Raw genomic sequence first — 15,769 nt, 5'->3', positions numbered from 1 at the left:
GCCCATCTACCCCACTTCACCGCCCCATCTTTCTCCCTGCCCCTCCGAACCCCGGCCTCCTCCGGGAGCTCCTGTCTCTGCTCCGCCCCCTATTACCTCACCCTCTCTTTCCTCCCCTCCAATCCATCCTGTTGTCCTAGGCCCTGTGCCTAGCCCTGCCACGCCCCTCCTCCCTTCCCTCCTCTCTCTCCCAGTCTCCTTCTTTCTCTACCCTCCGCTCCCTATCTCTCCTCCTCCCCCGCTACTCCCGGGGCTCCTCTGCAAGCCCCACCTTCTCTAGCCTGGTCCTTCCTCCCTCCTCTCCATCCGCCCATCCGCTCTTCCGTCTAGGCCTCCGCCTCTTCCCGGCCCCTCCCCTCCCATCTAGCCTAAGGCCCCGCCCCATGACCACGCCCTCCGTGGCCCCGCCCCCGCGCCGCAGCGACAAGATGGCGGCGGGCGGCAGCGGGCGCGCGTCGTGCCCGCCGGGGGTCGGGCCTGGCGCGGGCGGCCTGGGGCCCAGCGCCAACGCGTCCGCGGCCCCCAGCAACGCCGCCGCCTGCGCCCCGGGGCCGCCGCCGCCTCCGTCCCCGCCGCCCGGGCCCGGTCCCGACGCGCAGGCCGTGGGCGACGAGCGCGACGACGCGGGCCCGGGCGCGCTGCTGCGCGAGCCCGTGTACAACTGGCAAGCCACCAAGCCCACGGTGCAGGAGCGCTTCGCCTTCCTCTTCAACAACGAGGTGCTGTGCGACGTGCACTTCCTGGTGGGCAAGGGGCTCAGCTCGCAGCGCGTCCCCGCGCACAGGTGGGCCGCCGGGATGCGCCCGGACACTGCAACCCCACACCCCATACCCCTGGACCCCGAACCCCACCCGGACCCTGCACGCCAGGAACCAGGACCGTGCATCACAGACCATGCACTCCACCCGGACCCTCCACTCCAAACCCTGTAGCCCACCCAGACCCTGCACCCCCGCCCCCCACCCCGCCCCGTCCTGCTCCTCACCCGGACCCTGCACCCGAGACCTTGAACTCTTACCTACTCTGGACTGTGCACCTCATGCCCTGCACCCCCATCGAGGCCCTGCATCCCCGGGTCCTGCACTCCAAACCCTGCAGTTGGACCTTGCATCCTACTTGGATCCCGCAACCCAACCCTAATCCCAAGCACCTGGACTGCACCCAGATTCGTTATTCCTAGATTCAGCACCCCAGACCTTGCACCCTAGAACCCCACACCCCAAGAACCTGCACTCCATCCAAGACCCAGGTACCTCAGACTGTTACCCCACCTAGACCTCTTGCCACCCCAGGACCCCCAAATCAGGCTTTGAACTTTGGGATTAACCCTCACCTGAACCAGTTTCTCGCATACCCCTTCCCCCACAGTCTGATTCCTGAGAGGGGGCACTCCCACATCTGGATTCTTATATTGGGTTTCTACCTCCCTTGGACCTGGTTCTAGGTCCCTTATATTTTTGTCCTCAGGCCCTGCTCTGGACTCTCTGTCCTGGGTCCTTTCTGTTCCCTGGGTCCCCTAGGCACCCACCCTCACCACCCCCTTTTTCTCCAGCTTGTCCAGGTCTAGGTCTCTGCTCCATCTGCACCCATGACCTCCCTTCTTAGCCCGGCATCTCCGCACCCTGTGTGCGCGCTTGTGACATACCATCTGACCCCAGGACGTTTTGATCCCTTCCCTGGTACCTTCCCTGTACCCTCTGTCCTGCCGTCTCCACCTGAGGCTTTTGCCTCTCAGTTCTTCCAGCACTGGGTCCCCACCCTGCCTGAGCCCTGACTCCTCACCCTGCCCCCCTGGCCCCCTCCTCCGACCGGTCCAGGGACATCTGGTCCTGAGGAGTTGAGCTCTTTGGGAGGGGCAGGGGTCCTGCACAGCCTCAGACAATCCAGGTGTCTCCAGAGTCCCCGTGTTTGCAAGATGCAGTCGTGTGCCTAGCCTGCCGACGCAGTTGTTGGCACATGAGCTTCATTACATGTGGTTTGGTGGCTGAGTGGGGACTGTAGAAGTGGGTATGTGCAGCCCCCTGGCCTCCAAGGAAAGAATGGGTTGTCAGTAGTCCTAGAGGGTGGGGGAAGGGCGGTGCAGGCCCAAAGGCCAGTAGGTGGGAACCACAAAAGAGTGAGGGGTGCTGTAGCCCCTCGGAGCTTGCAGAGCCCCTGGGGCCTTGGCAGGGTGGGCAGCGGAGGGCTTGGTTTCCCAGTGGATGAGGTGTCTTGGTGGCTCATGACAGGCGGCTGAGGGTCGGCGGTGTGAGTTGTTGGCATGTATTGGAAAGCCCCTCGACCTGAGCACTCCGGGCCTGTGCTGGAGTGTTTTGCCCCCTTACTGTGCCAGTTCAACAGGGACTGGGAGTCCACACGGTTCTGTGGGGAGGGACATGTAACCTGCCCTAGTGGCATGCCTGGCTCAACCCCTAGCCACCAACAGACAACATGTGTGGTGATGCAGCCATGAGCTCAGCTACTGCTTGGCTGAGTGAGGCAGAGGAACAGAATTCCAGGTCAGTGTGGGCAACCTAGAGAGAAGGGGAGAGAGAGGGGCGTGGTGGCGCAGGTCTCTGTCCCAGCACATGGGCAGCAGAGGAAAGTGGATCTCTGTGAGTTCAAAGCTAGCGTGGCCAGTAGCAGGTTCTGGGGTTACTTAATAAGACCCTATCTCAAAAAACAAAAAAGACAGATTACAAAACCAAACCAAACCCTGCTGGGTGGTGGTGGCACACCCCTTTAGACTTGGGAGGCAGAGGCGGGTGGATCGTTGTGAGCTTGAGTCCAGGCTGGTCTACAAAATTTGAGTCCAGCACGGCCAAAGCTACACAGAGAAACCCTGTCTTGAAAACCCAGAAGAAGCCAGGCGGTGGTGGCACACATCTTTAATCCCAGCACTTGGGAGGCAGAGGCAGGTGGATCGCTGTGAGTTCGAGGCCAGCCTGGTCTACAAAGTGAGTCCAGGACAGTCAAGGCTACACAGAGAAACCCTGTCTCAAAAAAAAATCCAAGGGGAAAAAAAGAAAGAAAAGAAAAGTAAATGAAGGCCAGGGTCCTGGCTTAGAAATCCCCAGTGAGGGGCTTGGGGTGGCACGACTGTCTACTCTAGTTCACTGTCCAGCACTGAAAAAAATCAGATTTTTAAAAAGAAGGCTGGAGAGATGGCTCAGTGGTTAAGGGTGTACATAACTTAAAAAGAAGAGATTAAAGAGCAGCTCTTCCTCCCTCCCCCCAATATGGAGAGGCAGGGAGGACTTCCTGGGGACCTCACATGGCTTGTGCAGACCTGGGTCCCCGACTGTGGCCTTCAGGAGCAGCATAGCATCCGGTTTCTTTCCAGGCAGACAGTTGCCCCCCACCAAGGCACACCCCGGGCTCTGAATCCCTGTGGGTTCCAGCCGGTGTGTGAGCACAGAGGCAGATAGACCTACTGTGGGCAGAGAAAGCTGAGTCAGATGGAAGGCATGACCTCCATCAAGGTCACAAGTGACAAGGGGTGTGTCAGAGAATCTGTCATGGCATAAAAGCACAAGGGTCCCGTTCTGGCTGGGCCTGGCCAGGAACTTGGACTAACGTTGGAGAAAAACTGTGTGGCACCTGGGGCCACTCACAGGAGCAGTGTGTGGCAGGCTGATTGGCACATGCCTGTCACCTAGCACCTGGGAGGCTGAGGCAGGAGGATCAGGAGTGTTCAAGGTCATCTTTGGCTACACAGTGAGTTTGAGGCCAGACCCTTCCTCTTAGCCGCCGCTGAGCCAGCTCTCCAGTGCTGAGCCCCGTTTCTCAGAACAAAGCAGGAATTGGGGAGACAGTTCAATAGATAAAGTTTGCAGCCACATAAAAGCTGCACAGGCGCCAGTGGTGGCGCACGCCTTTAATCCCAGCACTCGGGAGCCAGAGGCAGGTGGATCGCTGTGAGTTAGAGGCCAGGCTGGTCTACAGAGTGAGTCCAGGGCTACACAGAGAAACCCTCTCTCAAAAAACGGGAAAAACAAACAAAAAAGAAAAACCAGTGAGAGGCCATGTCTCAGTAGAGAAAGTAGAAAGCACTGTGGTAGCCACCCAGGATGGACCAGGCCAGCAAATTCATCCACAGGGTGAGATATCAGGAGCTTTCAGCTGGGTTTGGGTGTAGCCCAGCGGTACAGCCCTCCCGGGTTCAAGCCCCAGACTTGTAAAAAAGAAAAAACCGTTTTAATGTGATACATAATCTCCACAGCAGTGGCTCCACTCGCTGTAGCCATAGGCAGGATGAGCTTCAAGGAACCGTTTTGTTCAAGGAAAACAGTTTGCCCAGCAAGAAGGAGGGTGGGTGGGTGTGGCCTGTGCCTGTTCCTGTGCCTGTTCTAATGAGTTTGTTGTTTGTTTTTGAGACAGGCTGGCCTGGAACCTCCTTGTAGCCCAGGCTGTCTCAAAACTGTTGCATTTCTCCAGCCAGTGCTAAGTGCTGGGATGATAGGCCTGCTCCCCATGCCCTGCTCCCTTTCCCCCCCATGCCCTGCTCCCCCATGTCCTGCTCCCTTCCCCCCCATGCCCTTCCCCCCCATGCCCTGCTCCCCCATGCCCTGCTCCCTTTCCCCCCCATGCCCTGCTCCCCCATGTCCTGCTCGCTTCCCCCCATACCCTGCTCCCTTTCCCCCCCATGCCCTGCTCCCTTTCCCCCCATGCCCTGCTCCCCTATGCCCTGCTCCCTTTCCCCCCCATGTCCTGCTCCCCCATGTCCTGCTCCCTTTCCCCCCCATGCCCTGCTCCCTTTCCCCCCATGCCCTGCTCCCTTTCCCCCCCATGCCCTGCTCCCTTTCCCCCCATGCCCGCTCCCCCATGCCCTGCTCCCCCATGTCCTGCTCCCTTCACCCCATGCCCTGCTCCCTTTCCCCCCATGCCCTGCTCCCTTTCCCCCCATGCCCTGCTCCCTTTCCCCCCATGCCCTGCTCCCTTTCCCCCCATGCCCTGCTCCCTTTCCCCCCATGCCCTGCTCCCCCCATGCCCTGCTCCCTTTCCCCCCTCCCATGCCCTGCTCCCCCATGCCCTGCTCCCTTTCCCCCCTCCCCTGCCCTGCTCCCCCATGCCCTGCTCCCTTTCCCTCCCCATGCCCTGCTCCCTTCCCCCCATGCCCTGCTCCCCCATGCCCTGCTCCCTTTCCCTCCCCATGCCCTGCTCCCTTTCCCCCCATGCCCTGTTCCCTTTCCCCCCATCCCCTGCTCCCTTTCCCTCCCCATGCCCTGCTCCCCCATGCCCTGCTCCCTTTCCCTCCCCATGCCCTGCTCCCTTTCCCTCCCCATGCCCTGCTCCCTTTCCCCACCATGCCCTGCTCCCCCATGTTCTGCTTTACCCCCCCCCCCCCCGCCCCATGCCCTGTCCTCTGACAGTTGCAGAGGAGCTGCCTACTGTTTCTCAGGGTAGCTACAGATTTCTTACCACCCTACCACACAGCTTCTGAAGCCACCAGGACAGGCTTGGGAACCAGAGGGCTGGGTCTCTGTCTGGGATGCTTGTCCTTGCGGTGCGCCGTGTGTTAGGGTCTCTTTGGACTGTACCTGTCCTTGTAGATCTTAGTTTGTAGGCCATCTTGTTTTGGGGTGCATTGCTTCCCTTTGTGTGTCTCTGGTCTAGTCTGAGATACATAAGTTTTCTCTCTTTTGAGACAGGATTTCATGCTGGGTGGATTTCACTGTGTAGACTAGCCTGGCCTCAGCCTCCAAGTGCTGGGCTTAGAGAGGTGTGCCACCGCCCCTTGCCCACACCTGCTTCCTACCTATGTGACAGGGATTAATCACACATCCCCTGTGCCCATGGGACTGCCTCCCAGCTCCAGCTGCTGAGCTGTTTCTGTTCATGCACCTGTGGAATCTGAGCCTCTGCATTTGCCCTGTCATATTCGTGATGGGGATGGATGCAGTCTGGGCACAGGACCCTGGCACCCAGTGTGCTTTGGGCATCATGGGTAACTTAACTTCTAATGTGGAGGAAGATAATAGTTTTCAAGAGATAGTAATTTGAGCCTACAGGTCCTTTCTGTAATACTCATGGCCCTGTGTTGAGTGTAGTTAGTGGCCCAAGCTTGTGATCCCAGCACTTGGAGGCTGAGGCAGGTAGATCTCAAGTTCAAGGCCAGCCTGGGCCATGTAGTTAGACCCCTATATGAAACAAACAAAAAACAATAGCAAAAGTTTTATTGTGGTTGGTGGTGGCTCACACCTTTAATCCCAGCACTTGGGAGACAGAGGGAGATGGATTTCTGTGAGTTTGAGGCCAGCCTGGTCTATAAAGCAAGTTCAGGACAGCCAGGGCTACACAGAGAAACCCTGTCTCAAAAAACAAACAAAACAAAAAAGTATATTCTCAAAATTCTCTTCATAGTTGGCCGTGGTGGCACATGCCTTTAATGCTACCACCGTGTACTTGTGTGGTGTGTCCGTTCATGTGTGCCTGCAGAGCCTACGCGTCTGGTCCTTGGCACTGGCTGTGAGCTGAGCTGGGTTCTTTCCAGGAGTGGTGTGTGGGCTTACCGCTGAACCATCTCCCCAGTCTCCAACTCACCGTTTAAATTGCACTTCAGCATGGTTCACTGAGACAAAGTCCACAGACACTATGCAACCAGCACTGCTGCCCAGCACTTACCCCCTACCCAACCCTAACTACCCCCTACCCAACCCTAACTACCCCCTACCCAACCCTAACTACCCCCTACTCCCAGGCAGGGTTTCTCTGTGTAGCCCAGCTCTGACTCTTGGGTCCTCCACCAGACTCTGGTTCCCTCCATCTGGGACCTGTGAGTGCCCTTGTTCCTGTTCAGGGCTAAGTTGGACTCCAGTATGTGGGTGGACCTTTGGCTGCGCATGCCGGTGTGCATTTCTGTCTGTCTGCCCCCCCCCCCCTTCATTTTTAAGACAGGATTTCTCTGTGTAGCCCTGGCTGTCCTGGACTCACTCTGTAGACCAGGCTGGCCGTGAACTCACAGAGATCCTCCTGCCTCTGCCTCCTAAGGCGTGTGCCATCACCAACTAGGATATTTCTGTCTCTTACGAAGAGCTGCAGAGGCCAGAGTGGACAACAGAAGTGTCCAAGGAAAAGGCAGGTGACTAAAATCCCATGGCAGCTGGAGTGTCATATCCCGTCCTGTCCACCTCCACCCCCACCATGGGTCACAGAAGGCTAGGTGTGATCATCCTTGTCAGGTGGCCATAGCTTCCAGTGCAGTGCAGTAGCGTGCCTGCAGTTCTGTTTTTGGCTTGTATGTGGCTGGTGGAGGCTTCCCTGCCAGGACAAGATGCTTCCTAACCAGAGAGGAGAGGTTATTCCTGGCCTATCGCTGCGTGGGCCTGGGAGGCGCCGTGCTGTTGCCCAGCCCCCACCTAGGGACTGGGATGGGAACAGAAGCTGGAAGGCTGCAGGCTTTGTCTGGTCTGGGTAGTTAGACTCTTTCCTAACTCTGGCTCCTGATGTCTAAGAGCTTGTGGCCGCATGTCACTCCAGTGTTCACCTCAGTTTGTCCTCAGCCACATTCAATTAGATTTTGCACATGCTAGATGGGTGCTGTGTTGCTGAGCCACACCCCAGTCCCTCAACTGGGCTCCACCCTGACCACGCCCCCAGACCCTCACTGTGGGATTCTAGGTGGGGCTCCACCCTGACCACGCCCCCAGCCCCTAACTGGAGGTTTCTAGGCGGGGCTCCACCCCTGACCCATTAGTTTTACTTGTCCAGGTTGCCATGGCCACCTGTCCTGCTTTGGCTTTACACATAGGTGTGGTGATGGGGCATCTCTGCCCAGTGGACAGCTGTTTTTTGTCTCTGTTAACATTTCCCTACTGAAGATGCCCATGGTGCACTTAGACCCCAGCTCCCTGGGTGCACTTGGTTGCTACCAAGGGGATGATAGTGCCTGTTCTGACCCTGATGTACAAGGTGGCGGTCAGCAGTAGCGGCTCTGAGCAGTAGGGAACAGCTTCTGCACTGTAGGGCGAGTGAGGCCAGTGTGACCTGTGAGAAAGGGGCTGAGGCAAAGGGGAGCCTCCCAAGGCGGGGGCCCTCCAGGTGGGGTGGGGCCTAGGTTCTGTGTAGGGCTGCAGGACCTTGTCCAACCTGAGCAGTCATTCTGAAGTGTCTGCCAGCTCCATCCCACCCATAGTGCATCTGCCATCTACTTGTGCCCAGGCAGAGAGCTGGAGAGGCCACTCAGAGCCACCCTGTCACTGTGGGGGCACTGGGTGGGACACATGCCCACAGAGCAAGCCATACTCCTGTGGCTCAGCAGCCATCTCCACCCTCCGGTATGACAGGGCTTTGGCCTGGCCCTGTGGTCCTTGTCTCTGTGTCCCGAGCCCGGCCCCCATGCCACCCATCCTGCCCTGGCCACCTACGCTGTGCCAACTGGAGCGGCCATGCCAGTCACATGACCTCTCCCTCAGAGCACCGCAGCCCCCTAAGGCTCTCCCTAGCCCCTGCTGCTCCCCAGGCCCACCAAGGCTGTCCAGCCTCTGGGGCTCTGTCTGCTTCCCTGAGTGAGAGTCAGATCCCCATGCCTGTCGCCGTGGCCTGGAGAAGTGGCGGGGGAGGGGTGAGCAAGAGGAGGGAGGGCCGAGTGTATGAGTGAGTGAAGGTGTGAGTGCACACACACATAAAGCACTGTGACACTGTCCTCATCTGGCCCCTGGACAGTTTTCCTCCTTCTAGAAGGCCGCTCCCAGGGTTGGCAGGAGTCTCTGCAGGCAGGTGTGATGGGACGCTGGCTGACCAGGGCCAGGTGGTGGCCACCCGCAGAATACCAGACTGGGACCACCTTCTGTTGAACAGGTTCGTGCTAGCCGTGGGCAGCGCCGTCTTTGACGCCATGTTCAATGGTGGCATGGCTACCACATCCACTGAGATCGAGCTGCCTGATGTGGAGCCTGCTGCCTTCCTGGCGCTGCTTAAGTAAGTTTCCAGTTTCTCTGATGGTGGTGGGGTGCTGGAATGTGTGGTAGGATGGCAGGTGTCACAGCCTGGTGACATCTGCAGAGTCCTCCTGCATTGGAATGTGCTAGAACACACCTGGAGAAGAGACATAGCCTTTTTGTTTGTTTGTTTTTTGAGTTTTTGTTGTTGTTTTAAGAGTTACTTATTATGTACAGTGCTCTGCCTGCATGTACCCCTGCAGGCCAGAAGAGGGCATCAGATCCCATTATAGATGGTTGTGAGCCACCATGTGGTTGCTGGGAATTAAACTCAGGACCTCTGGAGAAGCAGTCAGTGTTCTTAACTGCTGAGCCATCTCTCCAGCCCTGGTTTTTTGCTTTTTTGGTTTTTGTTTGTTTTTGTTTGTTTGTTTGTTTGAGACAGGGTTTCTCTGTGTAGCCTTGGCTGTCCTGGACTCACTTTGTAGACCAGGTTGACCTCAAACTCACAGCGATCTGTCTGCCTCTGCCTCCCGATTGCTAGGATTAAAGGCCCCAGCATGCCCAGCTACATAGTGTTTTTTGATTGTTTAATTCTTATTAACGTTTTGAAACAGCCTGTATCCAAGAATGTTGAGTGTATTATGTGCCACACCTGCTGTGGCGCTGGGATGGGACCAAGCGTTAGTGCCTGCTAGCTGGGTGGGCACTAAGCCCCAGCCCGTGGTCGGGGTGACGTGGACACTCACACTGTCCTGCCTGGTACCTGAGGTCAGTGTGGTTCTCTGTGATTTACTCACCCTCGCCTAAGCTTGGCCACAGGGCCATGGGTATCCTGCCGAGACAGCCTGGCCTTCCCAAGGGCTAGCCCCAGGTCAGGGGACACTGACAGATGCCAGTGCCAGAAGGTCGTTGAACAGCCTTTGGCAAACCTGTGGTGCTAGGCCAGGACAGGGGCTGTGGGATGCCCTGTGCTGTCATGTGGCGTTCTGTTCCCTTGTTCAGGTTCCTGTACTCAGATGAGGTGCAGATTGGGCCTGAGACGGTGATGACCACGCTGTACACGGCCAAGAAGTACGCTGTGCCTGCCCTTGAGGCGCACTGTGTGGAGTTCCTGAAGAAGCACCTGCGGGCTGACAACGCCTTCATGCTGCTCACACAGGTGGGCGTGGTCTCCCGGCTGCTCACACACACACAGAGGTGGGCGTGGCCTCCTGGCTGCGTGTGCTTGCGCGCGCGCACACACACAGAGGTGGGTGTGGTCTCTTGGCTGCTCTCACACACACACACACACACAGAGGTGGGTGTGGTCTCCCGGCTGTGCACGCGCGCACACACACACACACACACACACACACACACGAAGGTGTGGTCTCCTGGCCAGTGACTCCTGGGGTTCCCAGTGTGTGCTTGAGCAATCACGCTGAGGCCAGAGGATGCCAGCTGTTCTCAGCCATTGCCCACCTACGTTTTTTCTTTTCTCTTTTTGGTGGTGGTGGTTGTTTTTGGAGATGGGGTCTCACTGTGTAGCCCCCATCTTAGAACTCACTCTATATACCAGGCTGGCCTGAACTCACAGACATCCTCCTGCCTCTGCATCCCCAGTGTTGGGATTAAAGGTGTGCACTACTGAGAGCCTAACTTTTTACTTTCCAAGACTTTTTACTCTGTTAGTTACTCTCCAAGAGTAGCCAGGCGCCTCCTGCACTCCTGAGGCCCTGGGTGACAGGTGCTTGCCATCAGGCCATCCCCACGTGAGCCTCCTCTGCTTGTTTTTCAGTTTGTGTGTGCATGGGTGTGTGGGTGACCACAAAGGACATTGGTTTCCTCTCATGCTGGAGTTTAGGTGTGAGCCGCCTGAGCCGCGTGCTGGGACCTGAGGCAGCTCCTGCTCCTGTGAGATGGGGTCAGGCCGACAGCAGGCACCTTTGCCTACTGAGCCATCTTGCTGGCCCCACACCCAGCTTCTTGCATGTGCACTGGGGTCCGGACTCAGGGCCTCACGCTTGCACAGCGGCACTCTGTCCACTCAGCTGGCTCCCGGCTCTCATGGAGATTGCTGAGCTCACTCCTTCCAAGCCAAGTTCTGGGGGTGACCAGAACTCAGGGAGCCAGGCCTAGTGGACATGCCTTTGCCCGCTGGGTGCTCACAGGCTGTCCTTGAGGCCTCCGTCTCCCTCCCTCCCCTCATGCCTGCTGCTCCAGGCTTGGCAAACTGGCAGGGATGTTGCGGCCTGTGGTGATGGTGCCGACCTCCCCTGTCTCTCTTCAGGCGCGGCTCTTCGATGAACCACAGCTGGCCAGCCTGTGCCTGGAGAGCATCGACAAGAACACAGCTGACGCCATCGCCGCCGAAGGTTTCACCGACATTGACCTGGGTGAGCAAGGCAGGGCCTGTGGGTGTCAGGCTTGAGTGGTGCTTTGGCCTTGGGCTAAGGAAAGGGGCGGGGCTTAGAGGACCTCATTTGAAGGTGACAGGAGACCCCCTCTTGGGTGACATGGTGGGCCATGGTGGAACAGATACATGGAAGTTGGTAGAAGGCCTGCGTCTGAGGATCTGCCCTCCCATTCTGGCGTCAGTGTGGTCCCCGCCTAGGGAGACAGCCTGGCCATCCACAGTAACACCTGCAGATGCCTTGGGAGGGCCCTGTGGCTCCTGCTGATGGCTTTGTAGGCAAAGGGTCTCTGACTGTCTTTGTGAGGTCAGAGCTAGAGGAGATAGTCTCAGGGTATAAAGTGCTCCTATGGTCCTGGTCCTCAGGAGGCTAAGGCAGGAGGATGGCTATGAGTTACAGACTGGCCTAGGTATAGACTGAGACTCTTTCTCAGAAAGACAGAGGGCTGTCACACAGCTCAGCTGGCACAGTGTCTGCCTAGCACTTGCCAGCCTGTCATTCACCCAACAAGTACAGGCAGGGGCTCGTGGGTTTAAAGCTAGCCTCCGCTACATAGTGATTTCCAGGCCAGTCTGAACTGCTCAAGACTATGTTGAAGGAAGGAAGGAAGCTCACTTAGGGAGTGCCGTGTGTCAATAATAAAACTTTATCACTGACCCAGGCGTGGTGGCGTACGCCTTTAATCCCAGCACTCGAGAGGCAGGCAGATCACTGAGTTCAAGGCCAGCCTGGTCTACAAAGTGAGTCCAGGATAGTCAAGACTACACAGAAAAACCCTGTCTCAAAAAACCAAAACAAAAAATAAATACAAATAAATAAATAAATAAAACAAAAAACAAAAACTTTATTGCTGATCATGGACAGAGGGCCATAATTGCCCAGCCCTGGCTATGAAGTGGTCCCCATATGGGGCTGGTCTACATGTAGCCCCTCACCGGGCAGCAGAGCTCACAGCCTCTCTCTGCCACAGACACGCTGGTGGCGGTGCTGGAGCGCGATACCCTGGGCATTCGTGAGGTTCGGCTGTTTAATGCGGTTGTGCGCTGGTCTGAGGCTGAGTGTCAGCGGCAGCAGCTTCAGGTGACGCCTGAGAGCAAGAGGAAGGTGCTGGGCAAGGCTCTGGGTCTCATCCGCTTTCCCCTGATGACCATCGAGGAGTTTGCCGCAGGTAACAGGCTCCCTTCGCCGCCCTTGGTGCCTGCGACCGGGGGTCCCGTCCTGTCAGCCACTCAGGAGTCAGCTCTGGGCTGCGGCCCTGCGGCCCTGGGTTTGGGGTCTGCTGTGTGCCTGGCGCCCTGGCATGGCTTCTGGGTGTTGGCCCTGGCTGGCCTGTGAGCTGCCGCATGGACAGGGAGGGCACAAGCTCTATGCAGTATGAAACAAGGGTGTCCACAGCAGGGGTCTAGCAGGACCTACACATGTGGGAGTCGGCCAGTCTGGAATGCCAGGCGGAGGGACATCGCGGCGAGTCCCAAGATGGCGGTACCCCTCAACTCGGCCAGGTCCTGACAATCAGATATCCCACCTTGAAGGCCAGGTCCTGAGTTTGCCTTCCCTTCCTGCTGTCAGCCAGCCCTCTGCCCACAGGCCCGGCACAGTCCGGCATCCTGGTGGACCGAGAGGTGGTCAGTCTCTTCCTGCACTTTACTGTCAACCCCAAGCCACGTGTGGAGTTCATTGACCGGCCGCGATGCTGCCTGCGGGGCAAGGAGTGCAGCATTAACCGCTTCCAGCAGGTGGAGAGCCGCTGGGGCTATAGTGGCACCAGTGACCGGATCAGGTGAGGCCTGGGCATTGGACTTTTCACGCCTCCTCTCCAGGTCTCGGATTCTGGGCATAGACCGCTCTGCATGGAGGATGGGAAAAATCGGCTGGAGGTGGGCGTGCATTTGCCTTCATGCTGTGGTACTGTGGGGGGCAATGAGCAGGTTGACACCCCCCTCCCCCCCGTGAAGGTGGGGAGCCAGGTTCTTGCTCTCTGCTCGGGAGAATCTTCCACTGCTGCAGGGAAGGGAGCCCAGGGCTTGAAGGAGTGCAGGGTAGCCATGCAGTGCGCTTCGCACGGGCTGAGTCTCACATGTTCAGTCTAGAGGCGAGAGTCCCAGCTGAGCTGACAGACAAGAGCTGAAGAGAAGCAAGGACAAAGCCCAGTGTGAAAGGGGTGCCCGGGATATCTCTTGGCGCCTGTTTCCAAGGCCTTGGGAACCAGGCTGGTCACACCTTTTTGCCAAGTGGGATTTTATGGTTACTCTCTGGAGAGGGGGCAGTGCTGTCTCCTGTCCGCGGGAGAGCAGCTGACTCAGACCTCTGCCCAGAAGAGCCCAGGAGGGGAGATGGTGGGCACAGGGCCTGGCACTCGGTGGATGAGGATTGGGTCCTGAATGCCCAGTGTACCCTCCCACAGCTCCAGGCTGCCCCGTTCTCCCATGGCCTCTCCATCCGATGGAGCGCAGGGCCTGGGGCACTGACTGCTTAACCCTCCTCAGGTTCTCGGTCAACAAGCGCATTTTCGTGGTGGGCTTTGGGCTCTACGGCTCCATCCACGGGCCCACTGACTACCAAGTGAACATCCAGGTAGGTTGCCAGCCCTGCCCGTGCCTTGCTCTGTCCACTCCACGCCCACAGCCTGGTCCTGTCCCCTCCCCTCGTACCCACACAGAGGCAGCCGCAGCTCAGACCTCCTACCCTGGTCCCACACTTGTGCCATTAGGCCTCTGCCACGCCCCACTTCATCCAAGCGCCCGCCCTCACCAGTTCCACCCTGTAGCCCCTGCTTGCCCAGCTGAGCTGCCAGCCTTCCATCCCCAGATCATCCACACGGACAGCAACACGGTCCTTGGCCAGAACGACACAGGTTTCAGCTGCGACGGCTCCGCCAGCACCTTCCGTGTTATGTTCAAGGAGCCTGTGGAGGTCCTGCCCAATGTCAACTACACGGCCTGCGCCACGCTCAAGGTGGGGCGGGGCGCTGAGCTGGGCTGGGCTGCGGGGGCCCCTCCTCACTGCCCCAACCTCACTATGCTCCCCGCCCCCAGGGCCCGGACTCTCACTATGGCACCAAAGGCCTACGCAAGGTGACCCACGAGTCGCCCACCACGGGCGCCAAGACCTGCTTCACCTTCTGTTACGCGGCCGGGAACAACAACGGGACGTCTGTGGAGGACGGGCAGATCCCGGAAGTCATCTTCTACACCTAGGCCAGCCCCGTCCAGGTCACCCCGCGCCAGGCACAGCCGGCCTCCCTCCCTGCCATGGGGACAAGTGTGACCGACCACCTGTCCCAAGGCACCGGGGAGGGGGTTAGGCCCTGGGCTGGGCCGTCGAGACAATCCCTCCGTCGTGGGGGCCGAGCGGGCCTGGCCCTGGATGGACAGCTGTCGGGGCCGAGGGCGGTGGGTTCCCACATTCGTCCCTGAAGCTCAGGGCAGCAGTAGGCCAGCTCCGTGCCCCAGGCGCTGCGGCACCACTCGTCCGTTCTCGTAAACTGCACACGGCAATGCATCTGAGCCCATACTCGGCTGGAGCCCGCGCTTGGGCGTCTCCTCCAGCTGGTGGTCTGGGTTTCACGTTCCTTTTGTTCTCCGCTGCTCCCTGGGGACCCCAGGGCCTCCCCTGCGTGCACTGATGGCACCCGAGCCCTGGCCTGTCGGGCATGTGCTGGTCACTCCAGGGAGCTCTGCCTGGGGATGGGTGGGATGTGGGCCGCTCTTCTCCCAGCAGTGTGGGTGTGAGGCCATCACAGTCCATCCTTAAGGGACAGGGTCCTCCCCGGTGTGGCCAGCAGAGCTCAGCCTCAAGCTTGCAGGCCCCTTCCAGATGCACTGGGCCCCCAGCTGGCCTGATGTGGCACCCAGGGGTACCACAGAACACCCCTGTACATACCACAGCCCTGGCCCTCTAGGCCACAGGCACCCTGTCCCGTGATGCCCCAGAAGGCACAGTCCCATTCTGGGTCCCCTCGCCTCATGTCTCTGTTCCAGTGACCTCCTGCCCGAGCCCATTCCCTTCCCGAAGCCATGGGAGGTGAGGCCTCCACACTGTGTCCCCAGATGAGTTGTTTTGTTTTGTTTTGTTTTTTTAAATAAAGAAACATCTGCCTTGAAGCACTGAGCAAGCGCCACTTTGAGTGTTGTGTGGCTGGGAGGCGGTGCCAGGGCCAAGGTCAGGGCATCGCAGTCTCAGTTCCTGGAGTCGAGGGCTACCTAGGCTGGGATATGTGACACCCCATTTCCAAACAAAAGGGCAGCTGAAGAGGTGGTGCAGTGGGCACCCAGCAGTTTTGGGTTTTTAAGGATTTATGTTTGTGTATTGTGTGTCTGTGTATGCCAGTGTGGGGTGCCCCAGGAATTGCTTACACCTGTGCTGTGAGCAGTGCCTGCCTCGTCCTCTCTCCAGCACTTTATTTTCTTACTTCCATCTTGCCATCTTGCTTCCCACTTGCATTTTCCCTTCTCTCATATCCCCCCCCCCCCCCCCCCCGTGGATGTAAACATGTTTTTGTTTTGATCCCAAGTG

At 58.4% G+C, this 15,769-nt stretch overlaps 1 protein-coding gene across 1 annotated transcript; it reads left to right on the top strand.

The window, feature by feature from the left end:
- The first annotated feature begins 428 nt into the window (after window positions 1–428).
- Window positions 429–14,647, top strand: Btbd2 (BTB domain containing 2). The gene is made up of 9 exons (XM_051139693.1): window positions 429–784; window positions 8,779–8,898; window positions 9,864–10,020; window positions 11,131–11,236; window positions 12,225–12,422; window positions 12,842–13,034; window positions 13,741–13,828; window positions 14,063–14,209; window positions 14,290–14,647. The coding sequence occupies exons 1-9, from the start codon at window positions 429–431 to the stop codon at window positions 14,449–14,451; spliced, it is 1,527 nt and encodes a 508-aa protein (XP_050995650.1). The 3' UTR covers window positions 14,452–14,647.
- The last annotated feature ends 1,122 nt before the right edge of the window (window positions 14,648–15,769 follow it).

Source organism: Acomys russatus, chromosome 31 (assembly GCF_903995435.1).
Source record: "Acomys russatus chromosome 31, mAcoRus1.1, whole genome shotgun sequence".
Taxonomy (NCBI): Eukaryota; Metazoa; Chordata; class Mammalia; order Rodentia; family Muridae; genus Acomys; species Acomys russatus.
The sequence above is the reverse complement of the archived record's forward strand: the minus strand, read 5'-3'. Positions and strand labels throughout refer to the sequence as shown.